At 42.5% G+C, this 15,211-nt stretch overlaps 1 protein-coding gene across 1 annotated transcript; it reads left to right on the top strand.

Annotated features, from left to right (window-relative positions):
- Positions 1-4,516: 4,516 nt before the first annotated feature.
- LOC101864144 lies at positions 4,517-14,838 on the top strand. Its single transcript, XM_005098453.3, has 4 exons — positions 4,517-4,881; positions 7,171-8,216; positions 8,804-9,068; positions 13,456-14,838. The coding sequence occupies exons 2-4, from the start codon at positions 8,064-8,066 to the stop codon at positions 14,091-14,093; spliced, it is 1,056 nt and encodes a 351-aa protein (XP_005098510.1). The 5' UTR covers positions 4,517-4,881; positions 7,171-8,063; the 3' UTR covers positions 14,094-14,838.
- Positions 14,839-15,211: the final 373 nt, after the last annotated feature.

The raw sequence follows: 15,211 nt of genomic DNA, 5'->3' as shown, positions 1-15,211 counted from the left end.
CACACACACACACACAGACACACAAAAATACACCCAGGCTGTACATACACTTTCATATTATTACTTTTGTTTAACACACCCTTTCTTCGCCGTACGCAAATTTGTTTCATGTGTGGGAGAAACTATATAGGAATTAAATTACAATGAACGAGCGTTATTGCTGTTCTCAGAGGCTCAGTCTGAACCAAAAACAGCAACAAAAAACATTTCTGTATTGAGCCCCGGTCTTACAATCAATTCTATATAACTGCGGCGCTCGTCCCTACCATTCAGCAAAAGAGACACAAAATTAATAATTTTTACTTTAAATTGGAAATCAGAATGCTCTGATTCAATCTGGCTATAATATGTGTCAGTCAGTAATGAGATCGTGTGTGTTGGGAGAATGCCCATGACTTACGCTTATTCTTAGAGGGGCCTGCGAAATAGTGCGTGAACTGCTGCTAGTCAAAGGAGAACATTATTAGCTGTGAGGACACGAAGCGAAGCGAGACAGTCAACAGGATTTCCACTCATATTGGGGATTATAGAGGCTTGCCTTTTTTACCAGACGTTCTCCGGAGCACAAGTCTCCTGTAAGCCCTTAGGCAGTCTGTTAATATTTGTGATTACGTCAAAGTGCTTAGAGCGAAGGGGGTGGTACTTTCAGGTCTTAATCTCGGTATTTCCTTTTAAATTTCCGTAGATTTTCCAATCTTTGAGGGCCTTTTTATCTCCTCGAAGATAAGTAACACGGTACAGTACGTCTTGTTGTTATCCTAGTGCTCACTGGTGTCTTTTAATCACTTTGTCTTCATTTTGTTTGTCTGTCTGTCCCTCTATCGTTTTGTGAGAACTAAATTACAGTTTGTTAGATGTCTGTTTTATCTTTTTCAATTTGCAGGAAGACCCTTTGGTGGATGCTGGAAAGGAGAGATGAGCAGCTATGGACATGTGCTGCCTGCTATGATTCTAGCTCTGGATCCAAGTGATCCAAGTAATCATCTGCTCCCATCAATCAGTGTGTCTATTTGTTTATTTGCCGGTCTTCCTGTGTGCTTTAATGTGTGTCAAATGTCGGTTTTATCAACACATCGTACGGATCTTTATCGGAACTACTTCAACTACAAACCAATGACGACGACGACGACGACGACGACGATGATGATGATGATGATGATGATGATGATGATGATGATGATGATGATGATGATGGAAGATAGTAAGGATGCATGATGGCTATTTAACAATCCTAACTCAATTAGCACAAAGTATCAACCTCGAAATACCCAGCAGTAACAATGTAGATCATTATCAACTTGAGGTCAGTCGTCCCGCCCGCCCCCCACCTCCCCGAAAAAACCTTCTCCCATCCGATCCTCAAAACCTCTACACCACACCACAACCACCACCACCACCGACATCGTCACGATAAGCCCCCTGCACATGCAATCTCTCTTTGGGGCTAGAACAACAACAATTGCAGAAGCGATATAGATCTAGATCTACTGAAGACGGGAATAATGGCAGGGTGTGCCATAAAAAAAAGATTCAGGAGCAAACCGGCGGAGCCAACCAGCTGTGACGAGGCAGCAGCGCAGACGACTGGCAATGAAACAGACGGCTGGCGACTCGAAGTGACGAATTTCTAGTTGTTCAATTAATGAAGTCAAAGAGGTTAAATGATGTTAAATCATCACTGAGAACAGGTGGGGAGGGGTGGTTTCATTCTGAACCTGTGATTTGACGGCCTTTTTCTGCCCAGGAAAACATTGGGATGATGATGACATTGAAAAGAAATGGAAGTAACAAGTCACATTAAAGTCGCTATAAAGTTCTATCTGACATTTTTGGCCGTTTTGAATATAAGACCAAAAGGTTTAGAGACCCAATGTACTATTCTGCTCTATCATTATCAAGATATTCAAAGAATTTCATTCGAAAAAGTTTGACATGTGAAACTCAACATTTTTTACGTCAAATTTCTCTGACCTTAATAGTGGGTTCGGGGGTTCGAGCCTCAGCTCGGTCCGACTTTGTGTCTCTTTGGAGAAGCACTTTACACGAATTTCCCACTTAGCTCGGTCCTTTCGGAGATGGACTTTTAACTTGATGGCCCCGCTCTTAAATAACACAACAGTGTTTATAAAGGCGTTAAACCTTTTCCATTTCACCATTTTCCAACAGAATTTTGATAATTTAGGAGGTGGGCTTCTGACCCTGCCTTTCAGGGCAAACTTGGCAGAGGGGGATACAACATCCCAGCAGAAAGATCGAAATATCCGATAAAAATGTTCTCCTCACGATGGAATCCAACTCCGGTCTCCTGCATTGGATAGCGAGGCGCCTAACTGCTACACCACAGACACTGATGTCCATAATATATCTTTACATTATGTATTGTTTGCGCGTGTGTTTTTAGCTCGTTTGTTTGTTAGAACTAAGAAGACTTATTTAAAAAATTATGGCATTGAAAGGCTCTGGAACAGACAGGCACAACTGAGTGCAGAATTAATCAAGACAGCTGTGAAAAACCGAGACTTATATTAGCGATACCCCCCCCCCCCCCCCCCAGCTGCCCTTGCAACATTTTTAGAGGAAAGAACAGAACATCACCGAACATTTCAAAAGTCTAATATCCAGTGCCCATTAGGAGATCGGTTTTCTATCTTAAAACCGATCGCCCGACTAGCGGCCTTGAAAACAAGCGCGTTTGTTTTTGAGGGTCACCGTCGGCTTTGTTCGGTTTATGCCACGATGGTCGCTTTTCGCCCTCAACCTGGCTAGCCCCACCTACCAACCCGAATCAAACCAACTGATTGTGCCAATGGGCACTGATTTAAAACAACAAACCCCGACGAAACAGAAATTACTAGGCACCATTCAGCCTATTTTATAGAACTTACATTTCTTTTTCTTTAAGGATAGAAAGAATTATGACTTATCTTAATTCAAATGGCAGCGAACTTTGAAGTCCTGGGAACATGTCCTTCAGCAGAAGGAAATGCTTTCATTGACAATAACATCGACAAGCTGATCAAATTAAGTACTAAACCTAGAATGCGATATTTTTAAGGAAAGAGGGGGGGGGGGGGGGGGGGGGCTTGTCATTATTTTAACAATTGTACCTAAATTATATATTTTTCTTGCCTTTTCCAACATATTTAGAATTTGAATTTTAACAAATATATTTCTTGAGCCTATAGACAAACAATACAACAGATTAAGAGAATGTGTTTTTTTCTCTCAAAATGTTGGCTTTAATGCCTCTGAAAAACAGGCCCACGATGGTTAGTTTCGTTGTTGTTTTGTTTTTTAAGGTGGGGGGGGGGGGCATTTGTTCTTGTTGCTGTTGTTGCTGTTGATGGTGGTGGTTGTGGTTGTGGTGGTAGCAGTGTTGCTGGCTTTGTTTGTCTGGGTTGTTTTTGTTTGAGGGTTTTTTGGGTTGCTTTTTTGTTTTGCTTATTTGTTAAGTTTTTTATGTGGGTTTTTTTTCGTTAATCTTGCATAATCAAAAAATACATTGAACTTTCGGGGACAGGGAAGAGGGATGGGTATGCCTTCTGAACACCTATTAATGCTGTTTTCATTTCCCTCGTTTTCCTAACGAAATTTGGTCCAAACACTATTTCATGAAGTTTTATTGTTGTAGTCTACAAAAAACCACTTCAAGAACGTCGATATCAATCTGAATTGATCTTCAGAAAGATCCTCATTCAGATCAATACAAAATTATTGTCATTCCTCCAACATAAGTTCTGTCCCTTCGGCCTTCCATGTTATTGTGTTTCCTGGCAAATTGCATATCTTTTCCACACAAAAACGGGAAAGCAAAACCTACTAGAGCTAGGAATGCTCAAAAGTGTTTTACATCCAAATTCTTGGGAAGTCTAGAACTAGAAATATCTGCTGGCCTATCCTATAGCGGTTTTTTCCCAATTGCTTTATAATTGGGCTTTGGTTTCTCACTGTTGATTAACGTTTTTATTCCCTGCACATGATACAAAACAGATCAGATCATAACTCATAAATAAACGAGATTGCCTTGACCGGTTACCTCGAGAGACAATGCTAACACAGATGGGTTTTCAACTAAATGCGTTGTTTTATCAAGGGTGCCTGAAAGATTGATTGATCGTTCATAATTATTTTACACGGCTCATCAAGGCAATGTAGGCTTTGTAGGAAGCGGGCTGCTTCGGTCCTGCCTGCCAGGCCAATCCGAGACAAGTATAATATAGCGTTCCAGCGGACAGAGTCTTTGAACTAATCCGTGCTGTGTCGAGTGGGGCGTCAGTAACAACAGCAACAACAACGACGACAACAACAACAACATCAACAACAGCAGCAGCAATAACAACATCAACAACGACTACGACGACGACGACTATTAGATCTAGAACAAACACAAAAACAATATCATCATCAGCACAGGCAGCAAACGTCATCAGAATACTTAATTCCGTTTATCCCCCCCCCCCCCCCCAACTACCCGTCTTTTGTACAGGACGTTTACTATTTGCACGCTTCATTTGCAAGTTTTGAATGTGCGCATTCGCCCGGACGCTAGAAATCAATCGATCCAGTGTGGCGCATGGAATTGTAAAGCAATACATTGTTTTTAATGGCTTATGAATACGTCGCATTACAGTAGGCGGAGTGCCTGGTAAGTGCTCTAAGCCTCTCTCTCTCTTGGTCCTGTAGTCAGTAGTGGTCAGGGTAGCCACGCAAGAGACTCTGAGCAGACCCATAAAAAGATTTACATACAAATACATGTGACTAAAGTGATGGGAAGCTGAGGGAATTTCTAAGTCGAGGAAAAAAAAGAGTTTTCTTTTCACAACCCTGGAATGGTTTACCGTGAAGAGATACGATAATGTGAAGAACTATGTGTCTTTACGCGTAAGTGTGGCGTGGTGTGATTGTCTTTCGGAAGCGTAACGACGGTAACTAAGGACCAAATCTTCCTCGGCCAGTAGGCCATAATGAACCTGTAGTACTGAAGTTTCTTTGACCTAAAAAAAAAAAAAGTCTTTTAGATTAATTGTTTACCACTCATCCATTTTCTTGTTTCTTTTAAAGGTTTTGTTTTGCTTTTTGTTTTTGAAATAGCTTTGAACGCAACAGGTGTTCGTTCAAAGGCTTCAGTAAGGTCCTATACATTATGTGAGTGTTTTCTTCCATCTTCTTTTGTAAAAGCTACAGTGTGATAATATATTCCCACTTCCATCCTGCTCATTAAATCCCATAATGCATCAACAAATCAGAAAACATAACCAGTATTTTCTTACTTTGAACTTTTTATAAAATGTATGTTGCGTTTATGATGAAACTCTTTGCTTGTTATTATTTATATTTGTTCCCCACTATTGCTAAGTTTATTACAAACTTAACCAACACACGTGAGAGTTCGGAGGTCGATTTCGGATAGGGTCCAAAATGTTCTGGTCCTCTGGGCAGTATTTCTCCTATCAGCCCTTTGAGTTGACGGGTGGCCGAGTGCCTCCATATATATACAGCTCTAGATTTGTATCACAACACAGTGGGATCAAATGTTCGTCAATTTTCGACAATACTGAATTATTTATACAGTCCTAACGCTTGTTCGTTTGTCTTACTTTTGATTTTTTAAACAGTACCCGCCTATTTTAAACTGTAGTCGAGATCATATTTTGTAATTGAAGGAGGTGTGGATCGCTTGGTGTCAGGGGTAAAATTAGATAGAAAATGGCTGCCAAAGTTTGGTCACTCCCAAAGCTTAAGTGTTCTCGAAAACTGTAAAAAAATACATTTTGTGTGCCGTTAGTCGACATTTTCTATACATTTTCCCAGTAAAATCCATGCAGAGATGTGTTCTTAAATTTAAAATTCAAACAGTGTAGAGCCAAAAAAAAAAATCGGTACAAATCATACAACGGGCGTAAAGAACGTCGGTTTCTTCGATTTCAACATTCTGACGAAAGCCTGATTTTACCACCATAACACACATTTGCTTTCAGTCTCTGGGCCTATTTGCCTCGTAGACGTATTGCTTGACTCCTAGTATACAAAAGGCTGTTCCACCACTGTGAGCAGCCAATTTTATCATCCAGTTTTTCAGCATCTCAAACTTTTCTAAAACTTCCGCTCCTATTTAACCCATCTGCATAAAGTTAACTCAAACTCAAAACTAAATAGAAATGAATGACCCAAGTAGTACAACAGTTTGAATAATATGATATTTCAGATTTATTTGCTGGGTTCTGGTAGATTTTTGTTATGATTGTAAACCATCGAGTGATGCCGTGAGCAAGCTGAACTGGCGTGCCATAATATAGTAAGAGATTCCCGACGTACTCTTTTTCCTGTCGCATAATTCCTGCTTTTCTCTTGTGCGTACCCTTTTCTTCTGCCTTTTATCATTTATTAAGTTTAATAATAAATAGTAAATGATGAAAAGTTACACTTCATTGATCCTTGTGAGAAAATTTGAGTTACAATAGTAAACATACATTTGTAAATACATACTTAGAAATATACATATACTTACATAAATACACAATATTACATCAATACAGAGCAATTTCTCTGTGCAGCACCTTGGTTTTTTTTTAGTAAGGGCTGTTGTGTCTTGCTCAAGGACACACCCCAGTGATCACTTATCTAAACCTCGTATAAAAGGTGGCCTAGTGGTTAGGCTCTCGGACTCGCAACCGTAAGGTCGTGGGTTCGAATCCCGTCAGGGGCTCGACGTTGTGTCATTGGGAAAGGCACTTTGCACAAATTTTCCTCACTTCACCCAGGTGGAAATGGGTACCCGGCTATAGACAGTGAAAGATCTTATCAGTTTGATAGTGTTTGAGCGCGTGAAAACCGCAGCTTGCACTGTATGCTTCCGCGGAAGCCGAGAATGTTTCTGAGTGTTCTCAGAGGGTCTGCCGGGGTAATAATAGTTGTAAAGCGCATAGAGCAAGCTCATGAGCATGGATATGCGCTATATAAATGCAATTATTATTATTATTATTATTATTATTATTATTATTATTATTATTATTATTATTATTATTATTATTATAATTATTATTATTATTATTATTATTATAAAATACTTTTTTTTTGGTGTGTCGTTTGTTGACGTTTTGTCACAGGCGGTGACGGTTTCTTCATAATTCAATCTTTGCATGAACTGTAAAAATACAATCTTTCCTCCAGATGGAAACACACAACAATGGAGAATAAGATGAGGACCGAATCGTGCCCCTCGAGTATACAACACTTCCGTGGCGTCTAGACACGGTGAAAAAAACTGGACGGAGCGCGTTATAATAATATATCTGGCTGCTCTTTTTGTTGAACGCTGCACTCTACCTATCTTAGAACATTTCTACGAGCTCAAAGAAAGGAATTACTTCCTTTTCGTGACCCTCGACCTCATACGGAGAATTCAGAACATTCTTAAAAGCGAGCATAGTCTAACAGTCTGGAAAGAGGGCAAGTGACAGTTGTCCACCAGCACGGAGTCGTGACTACAACTACACTTAAAATGAATTAAGTGACCAGTATGCAGTGTATATCAACCAGGAGAAGTAACCAACAGCTATATACCAGGAGAAGTGACCGCTGTGTCTGAGATAAAAATTTAAAAAAGCGACCAGTATAATATGATCAATTAGGTGGGACCAGTGTGCTTAAAAACAGGAAGTGACCAGTGCCCATCAGCCAAGAGAGGTGACCACTTTTCACTAGTTGGACGTGGTGATCACTGTAATTAAGATAATAAAAGAGGCCAATGTGCTTTTACCACCATCCTTGAGGTTACGAAAGTAATCATTGCCGGTTATAAAGAAAATTTATCCAGGTGTCCACCTGATAGGAGCCGTGACCACAGTATTTAAGGCAAAGAAAGCGACCTGCGTCCATCATCATTTAGGAACCTTTTCCCACTATCCTTAAAGCAGAGGCAGTGTGCATATCTGCCTCAGAAGAAAAAAGAAACCAGTGTCCATCAGCCAGCACCAGCAGGAGTCTTTTACCAGTCTCCGGGACAGAAGCAGTGTCCAGAAGGGTCCCAGAAGAAAAGAAAAAGGCCAGCTCCCATCAGCATCATGCGTCTGTTCTTGCCGCAGTCGGTGACGTCAGAAGAGGCGGTGACGCCGCCGTTCCTGAGTGACCGCGAGGAGGACACGCGCCTGGCCCTGCTCAGGGACAGCACGATGCACGTGAAGGAGGGGAACCAGAGGCTGCCTACACCGGAGAAGGTTCGTTTGATAATATAATTATGCGCTGTCGTTGTTGTTGTTGTTTGTTTGTTGTTGTTGTTGGTGGTGGTGGTGGTGGTGGTGGTGGTTTGTTTTATGTTTGTTTGTTGGGGGGGGGGGGTCGCTATCATAATCATCACCATCATTATCTGTAGCAGCAGCAGTTGCATTATCATCATCATCATCATCATCATCATCATCATCATCATCATCATCATCATCGTCATCATCATTGTCCCCTAAAATGGTCTTGTTTCAAACTCATTCTCTTTATTTATTTATTTATTTATTTATTTATTTATTTATTTATTTATTTATTTATTTTTATTGTTTATATATATTCTTTTTATTTATTAGAAGGCCTACGTTCTTATAATTTTAGTTTTTTGACGGTGACGGTTTTTAGTTTAATTATAAGTGACCATAGGATCTATAACTGCATTCGTTCTTTTAGGAACATTTACGAATTATTCGTGGAAAAGAGCTTTAAAATATATTCAGTTTTTCTACTTTCCCTTGAATATATAATTGCAATGTTGGTCCGCTACTTTCCCTTTAGTTTACGTTGGTATATTTTCATGAAACAGAAAGCAATAATGGAGTTGTCGTCGAGTTTCGAAAAAAGGAGACTCGGAAAACAGCAGCAGATCCTCTCGGAAATGACGCAACGATGTCGGGAACAGGAAGTGACGGACTTGTCGTCCAAGATCACGGCCAAGTGCGACCTAAAGACACACGGGCGAGGCCTGCACCTGAACACAGCCAGAGACAACACGTTCTACTCCACCACCAGCACATTCAAAGGCAGCAAGCACAGGCTCTCGGACGTACAGCTGGAAGCTTTAGACACGGGTTAGTTCTTCAAGTTAAGAAAGAATGTACGGTCTAATTCTCTCTCATATTTATATTTTGTTTGATTTCGAAGATTGTATCCATATTGGTTGGGGGTATGATGAAAGTTACACCAAAATGTTTGGCTCAAGACAGTTATCCTTTATGGACAGACGGCCGTTAGACAAGGTTCGACTGTACTTTAAAATTTTGCCACAATTTCCTTTGTCTCAGTATATAGCTGTTCCCTGTTTAGATACTGACGCTGACGGGGACTTATTTTTTCGTTGACTTTTTGGTTTGGGGGGGGGGGGTGGTTGGTGATGTTCTTGGGGGGGGGGGGTCGTTTGTTTGCAGTTGTTTTTTTTTGTAATCGAGCCGACTATTGGAGTTTTGTAACGTTGTGTGAGCTAATGCTTTGTTTCCTTTACAGGATGATAAACTAGCACTTCTATTTAAAACAAATAATATTCGACGTTGAAGAAGTCATTATCAACCCCCCCCCCCCCCGGCCTCCTCCCCATGTTCCACTTATAAAGGACAAAACAGGCACATTTTACGTCCATCCGCTGTGATGGGTTCATTACCCTAGAGTATTGTTCGTTCGGCCATTCTGAATGCTTTCTAGTTGACTATTAACTCATTTCCCTTTTCTTAATAAGTTGACATCTATTCATCCAATGTATTTCTTGCTAGAGCTGCCTCCTATATAGCATATTAGTATTAAAAGAGGCATAACGTATGCTAGCCGTGCAGTTTCGGCATTGAGAAGAATAGGACTGACGTGGTGTTAGCGTGTCGTACAAGGCGACTAAATGGCGAACCAGGTAGTGACTCCTGAAACAGAGTCATCCTGCCTCCAGGTCGGGGGTTGAGTCACGAGGCTAACAACCTCTCTCGTAAAAAGAACCTGTTACAGAAACACATACAAGCAAAAACCATTATATCTGCTTGGCTGATCGTGGATCTTCTCCAAATGGAGAGTTTATGATGCAAGGCAGTGAAAGCCGAAAGGAAGCTGCTCGGCAGAAGCCTCCACCATCATCCAAGTCCAAGTCTCTTCGGATCGGCTCGTGGAACGTTAGGACCCTTTATGAGGCTGGAAAAACTGCACAAGTTCTCCACAAAATGCACCGATACCAACTACACATACTGGGAATCAGCGAGACCCACTTGAACCAGTCTGGACAGAAGCGAATGAAAGAGGGGGAGCTCTTCGTTTATTCAGGAAATGACAGTGATGGACCACACAGGGAAGGAGTAGGGATGATGATATCAAAAACAGCTCAAAAGACATTCAGGGGCTGGGAAGCACATGGCCCAAGGATCATCATGGCCTCATTTGGAACTAAGAAAGAACTCAAGGTAAGAGATGGTAGGAAGAAGGTCATTAACATGAACATCATACAAGTGTATGCTCCAACCAATGATGCAGAAGTGGAGAATAAAGATAACTTCTACAACCGCCTGCAGAACGTCATCGACAAACTTCCAGGTAAGGGCATCAACATTGTCATGGGAGATCTAAATGCAAAGGTAGGTTCGGACAATAGTCACAATGAGGAAATCATGGGCAGACACGGATTAGGAGAGGCAAACGACAATGGAGAAAGGTTCCAAAACTTTTGTACATTCAACAACTTGGTCATTGGAGGTACAATCTTCCCACACAAAAGGATTCACAAGGCCACTTGGGTCTACCCGGACGGAACAACGGAAAACCAGATCGACCACTTTTGCATCTCCCGAAAGTTTAGACGCTCACTGGAGGACGTCCGAGTCTTACGAGGAGCAGACGTCGCATCAGACCACCATTTGATCCTTGGAAAGCTGAAACTAAAACTGAGAAGATATGCACAAGTTGCCGCTGGAAATCGTCTAAAGTATGAAGTGAGCCTTCTGAAAGACCCAGTAAAGAAGAATGAGTTCAAGTTGGAACTGAAGAACAGATTCCAAGCCCTTCAAGATCTGGATGAATGTGAAGTCAACGAACACTGGGGTAAGTTAAGAGAGGCAGTAAAAGCAACTTGCCAGAGCACCCTAGGACCCAAAGACAACTCCAGGAATGAATGGATTTCACAGGAATCTCTAGACAAAGTCAAAAGTAGAAGAGAACTGAAGGCCCAAGTCAACAACAGCAGTACACGAACTGAGAAACTCGCTGCACAACAAGAGTACACTGAAGTAAACCGGGAGGTAAAGAATTCCATCAAGAATGCTACCTGAATGGCCTGGCCGAAAAGGCAGAGAAAGCAGCAACAGACGGGCACTTGAGGATTGTACACCACACTACAAGAACTCTTTCAGGTAGGTTCAGCAAGCCCACTCTACCAGTAAAAGACAAAGAAGGAAAGACTATCTTCAACCCAGAGGGGCAACTTAACCGATGGAAAGAACATTTTGATCAACTACTGAACAGACCACCTCCAGAAAACCAACCAGAAATTCTTCCAGCCAGAAATGACCTCCCAATAGATACGGAACCACCTTCAAGAGAGGAAATTGCAGCCGCTATAAAAACACTGAAGTCCCACAAGGCAGCTGGTCCCGACCATATACCACCGGAAGCCCTTAAGGCAGAGAAAGATACGTTTGTGGAAATTCTATATGCTCTATTTGGAAAAGTTTGGCAAAAGGAGGAAATACCATCAGACTGGAAGGAAGGCCACCTAATCAAGCTGCCAAAGAAGGGGGACCTCAGCAACTGTAACAACTACAGAGGCATTACACTCCTTTCCATACTGGGGAAAGTCTTCAACAGGATACTCCTGGAGAGAATCAAGCTGGCAACGGATGAGAAGCTTCGAGGAAACCAGGCAGGATTCCGCAAAAACCGATCATGTGTGGACCAGATCGTTACTCTACGTATCATTGTTGAGCAATCGCTTGGATGGAATTCACTACTCGTGGTCAACTTCATTGAATATGAAAAGGCGTTTGACAGTGTGGACAGGGAAACTCTGTGGAAACTCATGCGGCATTTTGGAATACCTGAGAAAATCGTCAAGCTTGTGAAGGCCACCTATGATGGAACAAGCTGCCAAGTCTTCCACGAAGGACAACTCTCAGAACCATTCTGGGTACAGACAGGAGTGCGACAAGGATGCTTGCTCTCACCTTTTCTCTTCATACCAATTGACTGGGTTATGAAAGAAGCCACCAGAGGCAAACGTAATGGAATACAATGGATCCCTTGGCAGCAGCTGGACGACTTGGACTTCGCCGATGACCTTGCACTGCTCTCTCACACACATGCTCAGATGAAAGAAAAGACCAAGGAACTCAACAGCCTATCAAGGAGTGTTGGCCTACGTATACATCCAGGCAAGTCAAAAGTAGTGAAGCTAGGAAAAGTTTCAAACCTTGCTGTGACAGTGGAAGACACTCCCCTTGAAGAAGTGGATTCCTTTACCTACCTTGGAAGTGTCATCGATGGTAAAGGTGGAACCGAGGCAGATGTTAAAGCAAGAACCGCCAAGGCAAGGTCAGCCTTCAAGCAATTATCAAAAGTCTGGAAAGCAAGCAACATCTCACTGCGCACCAAGATTCGACTTTTTAACTCCAACGTCAAGTCTGTGCTCCTCTACGGCTGCGAAACTTGGAAGACAACGAAGACAGTACTGAATAAGGTCCAGACTTTCATCAACAGATGTATGAGGAGTATTTTAAGAATTAAGTGGCAGGAAAGAATAAGAAATGAAGAGCTGTGGGAAAGGACACGACAAAAGGATATAGAAGTAGAAATAGGACTAAGAAAGTGGCGATGGATGGGACACACCTTAAGAAAGCCCAGCGGAAACATCACAAGACAGTCACTGCAGTGGAACCCACAGGGAGCACGAGGCAGGGGTAGGCCACGGGAAACATGGAGGACATGAGAGAAATGAAGCTCACTTGGAACGAGCTTGGGAGGATGGCTCAGGACAGAGATAAATGGAAGGAGCTTGTATGTGGCCTATACCCTGCCAGGGGTGAAAGGCATTGATGATAACGTATGCACAGTGTTATGCTCAATGTCAGGATTACGCTATTGTGCTTTATTTCATAACAACAAAACTATGGAAGCTAAACGGGGATCTATAATGAACCTTTAATTCTAAAGTTATTTTGATCCCATCTCTTTGTTGTGTATGGGGTTTACAAATTGCTAAAGGGTTATTTACTCCGAGAAAAAGAAAAATGAATCTACCGTCAATGCTTCTGTAGATACTTTTTAAATATGAAGTTTCGGAAGTGTAGGAACAAATTTTGAACAGATGCGTTTCTGAAACGTATCCCTGTGGTGCTTTCTAATTCATACAATTTATAGTACTCCCCCCCCCCCCCTGCCCCTGTTGATGATTGAACCAATCCTCTTTGTCAAACTACAGTCTGTCATCTGGTCTCAACATCCTCATGCTTTTTTCAGGAACGTTATCCCCGGACGGGAGCAGGAAAGTGAACGCGGAGAAGACGTACAAATTCTTCCCAGCCCGCCACATCATGAGACAGCAAACCAAAACAAACTTCCTGACAGGAAGCCAAGCAGCCAAAATCGCCACAGTGAACGTCCCGAGAAACCTGCGACGATCCACCGAGTACTACCTGGACAGCCACAGGTCTCCGCGCTACAACAGCCTGGCTCACGGCCTGGACGCCGGGGACAGCTCCAGACGTTTCCCACCGCCAATACATCAACACCCGGCCCAGGTCATAGCCGCGAAACCCGAGACGTTGGCGCCGTTAGTGTTGCCCAGATTGGGCATGGTGAGCATGGCGTACCAGGACAGGATTGACTCCTACATCTCCTCCAGTCGTCTGGCGACGGTCCCGCGCACAAAGACGATTTTGGACACGTCATCCGTGAGTGGGCGAAGCTACAACAGCTTGCTCAACTTCAATTCTTCCAAGCGAGAGGCCACCTTGCACGGCCACGACAAAGGAGACCATTCATTGGTTAACATTAAGCAGATGCCCGACGATGACTTGACCAGCATGGGTTCCGTGGTGGGCCGTGGCTTTGGAAATAGCGCGGACAATCTCATTGGCTGTCACAACGACCAATAAGAATGAGAGTTACGTGGGCTCTACGTAGAACTGTCGTGAAGGATAAAATGCAGCTGGTTATCTTACAGGGGACTTTCTTTTAAAAGAGGGGCAGTGTGCCATTGGCCATGCAGGAGGCTGAGGACAACCAACTGACAAACTCTCTGAACTAATCAAAGTTGAAAGGTTTTTAAAAAGCATTAGCCAAACGTGAGCTAATGAATGAAGGACATGTGGCATGTTTTAACTGTCGTCAGTTGAATATGCGATAAGAAATCTTAACTTTGTTTCTAATAACGTCACAGAGTCTGTGGGAGCCGGGTTTGTCGAATGCCAAACTTGTCGTTCGTGAATTTCAGTATGTGAGCGTACTGTTGGTGCTGTCTGTTGCTTCGTGACGGCGCTTCAACAATTTCTATAGCTGTTATAGACTTTTACCTCTAGACTGCGCATTGCCATGACCGCCACTAGCACTCTTGTTCCCTATGAAAACTTTTCTGCGAAGCGTGTGAGTCACTGACTGTACCATTACACCCAAAATGATGGGCAAAACACCAGTCTCGCGCTGCTCGAGCGTACTCGAAACTTTTCCTCACGTGTCCTTCTAATTATGTAAAATGGTGCGCTCCATAGTTAACCAGATATACGTCAGACTGCACCATCTATGACATTGTCGAACAAGTGTATGATGAGTGTTCGGATGACCATAAAAGAATCAATCTGGATCTCACACAAACACAGCTCAACGCCCCCCCCCCTCCCCCTTTCCCACCCCATACCCTCGTCTCACGCTCACGCTCATCTTTGTTGCTGTAATACGTATAAAAAGGACGCTCTCGTTTTTCTTGTGGTTTGGATATTTCTAGTATTTGTGATACTATAGACATGAACACTCGAACGCGAGACTTCTTCTCGTGTGCATGTTGTCCAGTGTGATGGTAGGGAACTTATCCAGCTACCTTTTGATGCTTTCTTCAGACACGTTCCTTTTCGATAGTGTGGACAAAGTAACACCGAGTAGTGAATAAAAACAAGAACTAGTACAAGCAGCTAGATCTTCCTTGCAATAGTGAAAATGCTAATTGCATAAATTGCATTTGTATAGTGGAGTCGCTATTGAGGAGCCGAAAAAGACAACG

This window comes from Aplysia californica, unplaced genomic scaffold (genome assembly GCF_000002075.1).
Source record: "Aplysia californica isolate F4 #8 unplaced genomic scaffold, AplCal3.0 scaffold00183, whole genome shotgun sequence".
In the NCBI taxonomy this organism is placed as follows: domain Eukaryota; kingdom Metazoa; phylum Mollusca; class Gastropoda; order Aplysiida; family Aplysiidae; genus Aplysia; species Aplysia californica.
Note: the sequence above shows the minus strand (reverse complement) of the source record. Positions and strands in the feature narration are given on the sequence as shown.

Coding starts and splice junctions, on each gene's coding strand:
- LOC101864144 (XM_005098453.3), top strand. CDS start 8,064: ATGCGTCTGTTCTTGCCGCAGTCGGTGACGTCAGAAGAGGCGGTGACG. Junction 8,217..8,803: donor GGCTGCCTACACCGGAGAAG/GTTCGTTTGATA, acceptor TTCATGAAACAG/AAAGCAATAATGGAGTTGTC. Junction 9,069..13,455: donor GCTGGAAGCTTTAGACACGG/GTTAGTTCTTCA, acceptor TGCTTTTTTCAG/GAACGTTATCCCCGGACGGG.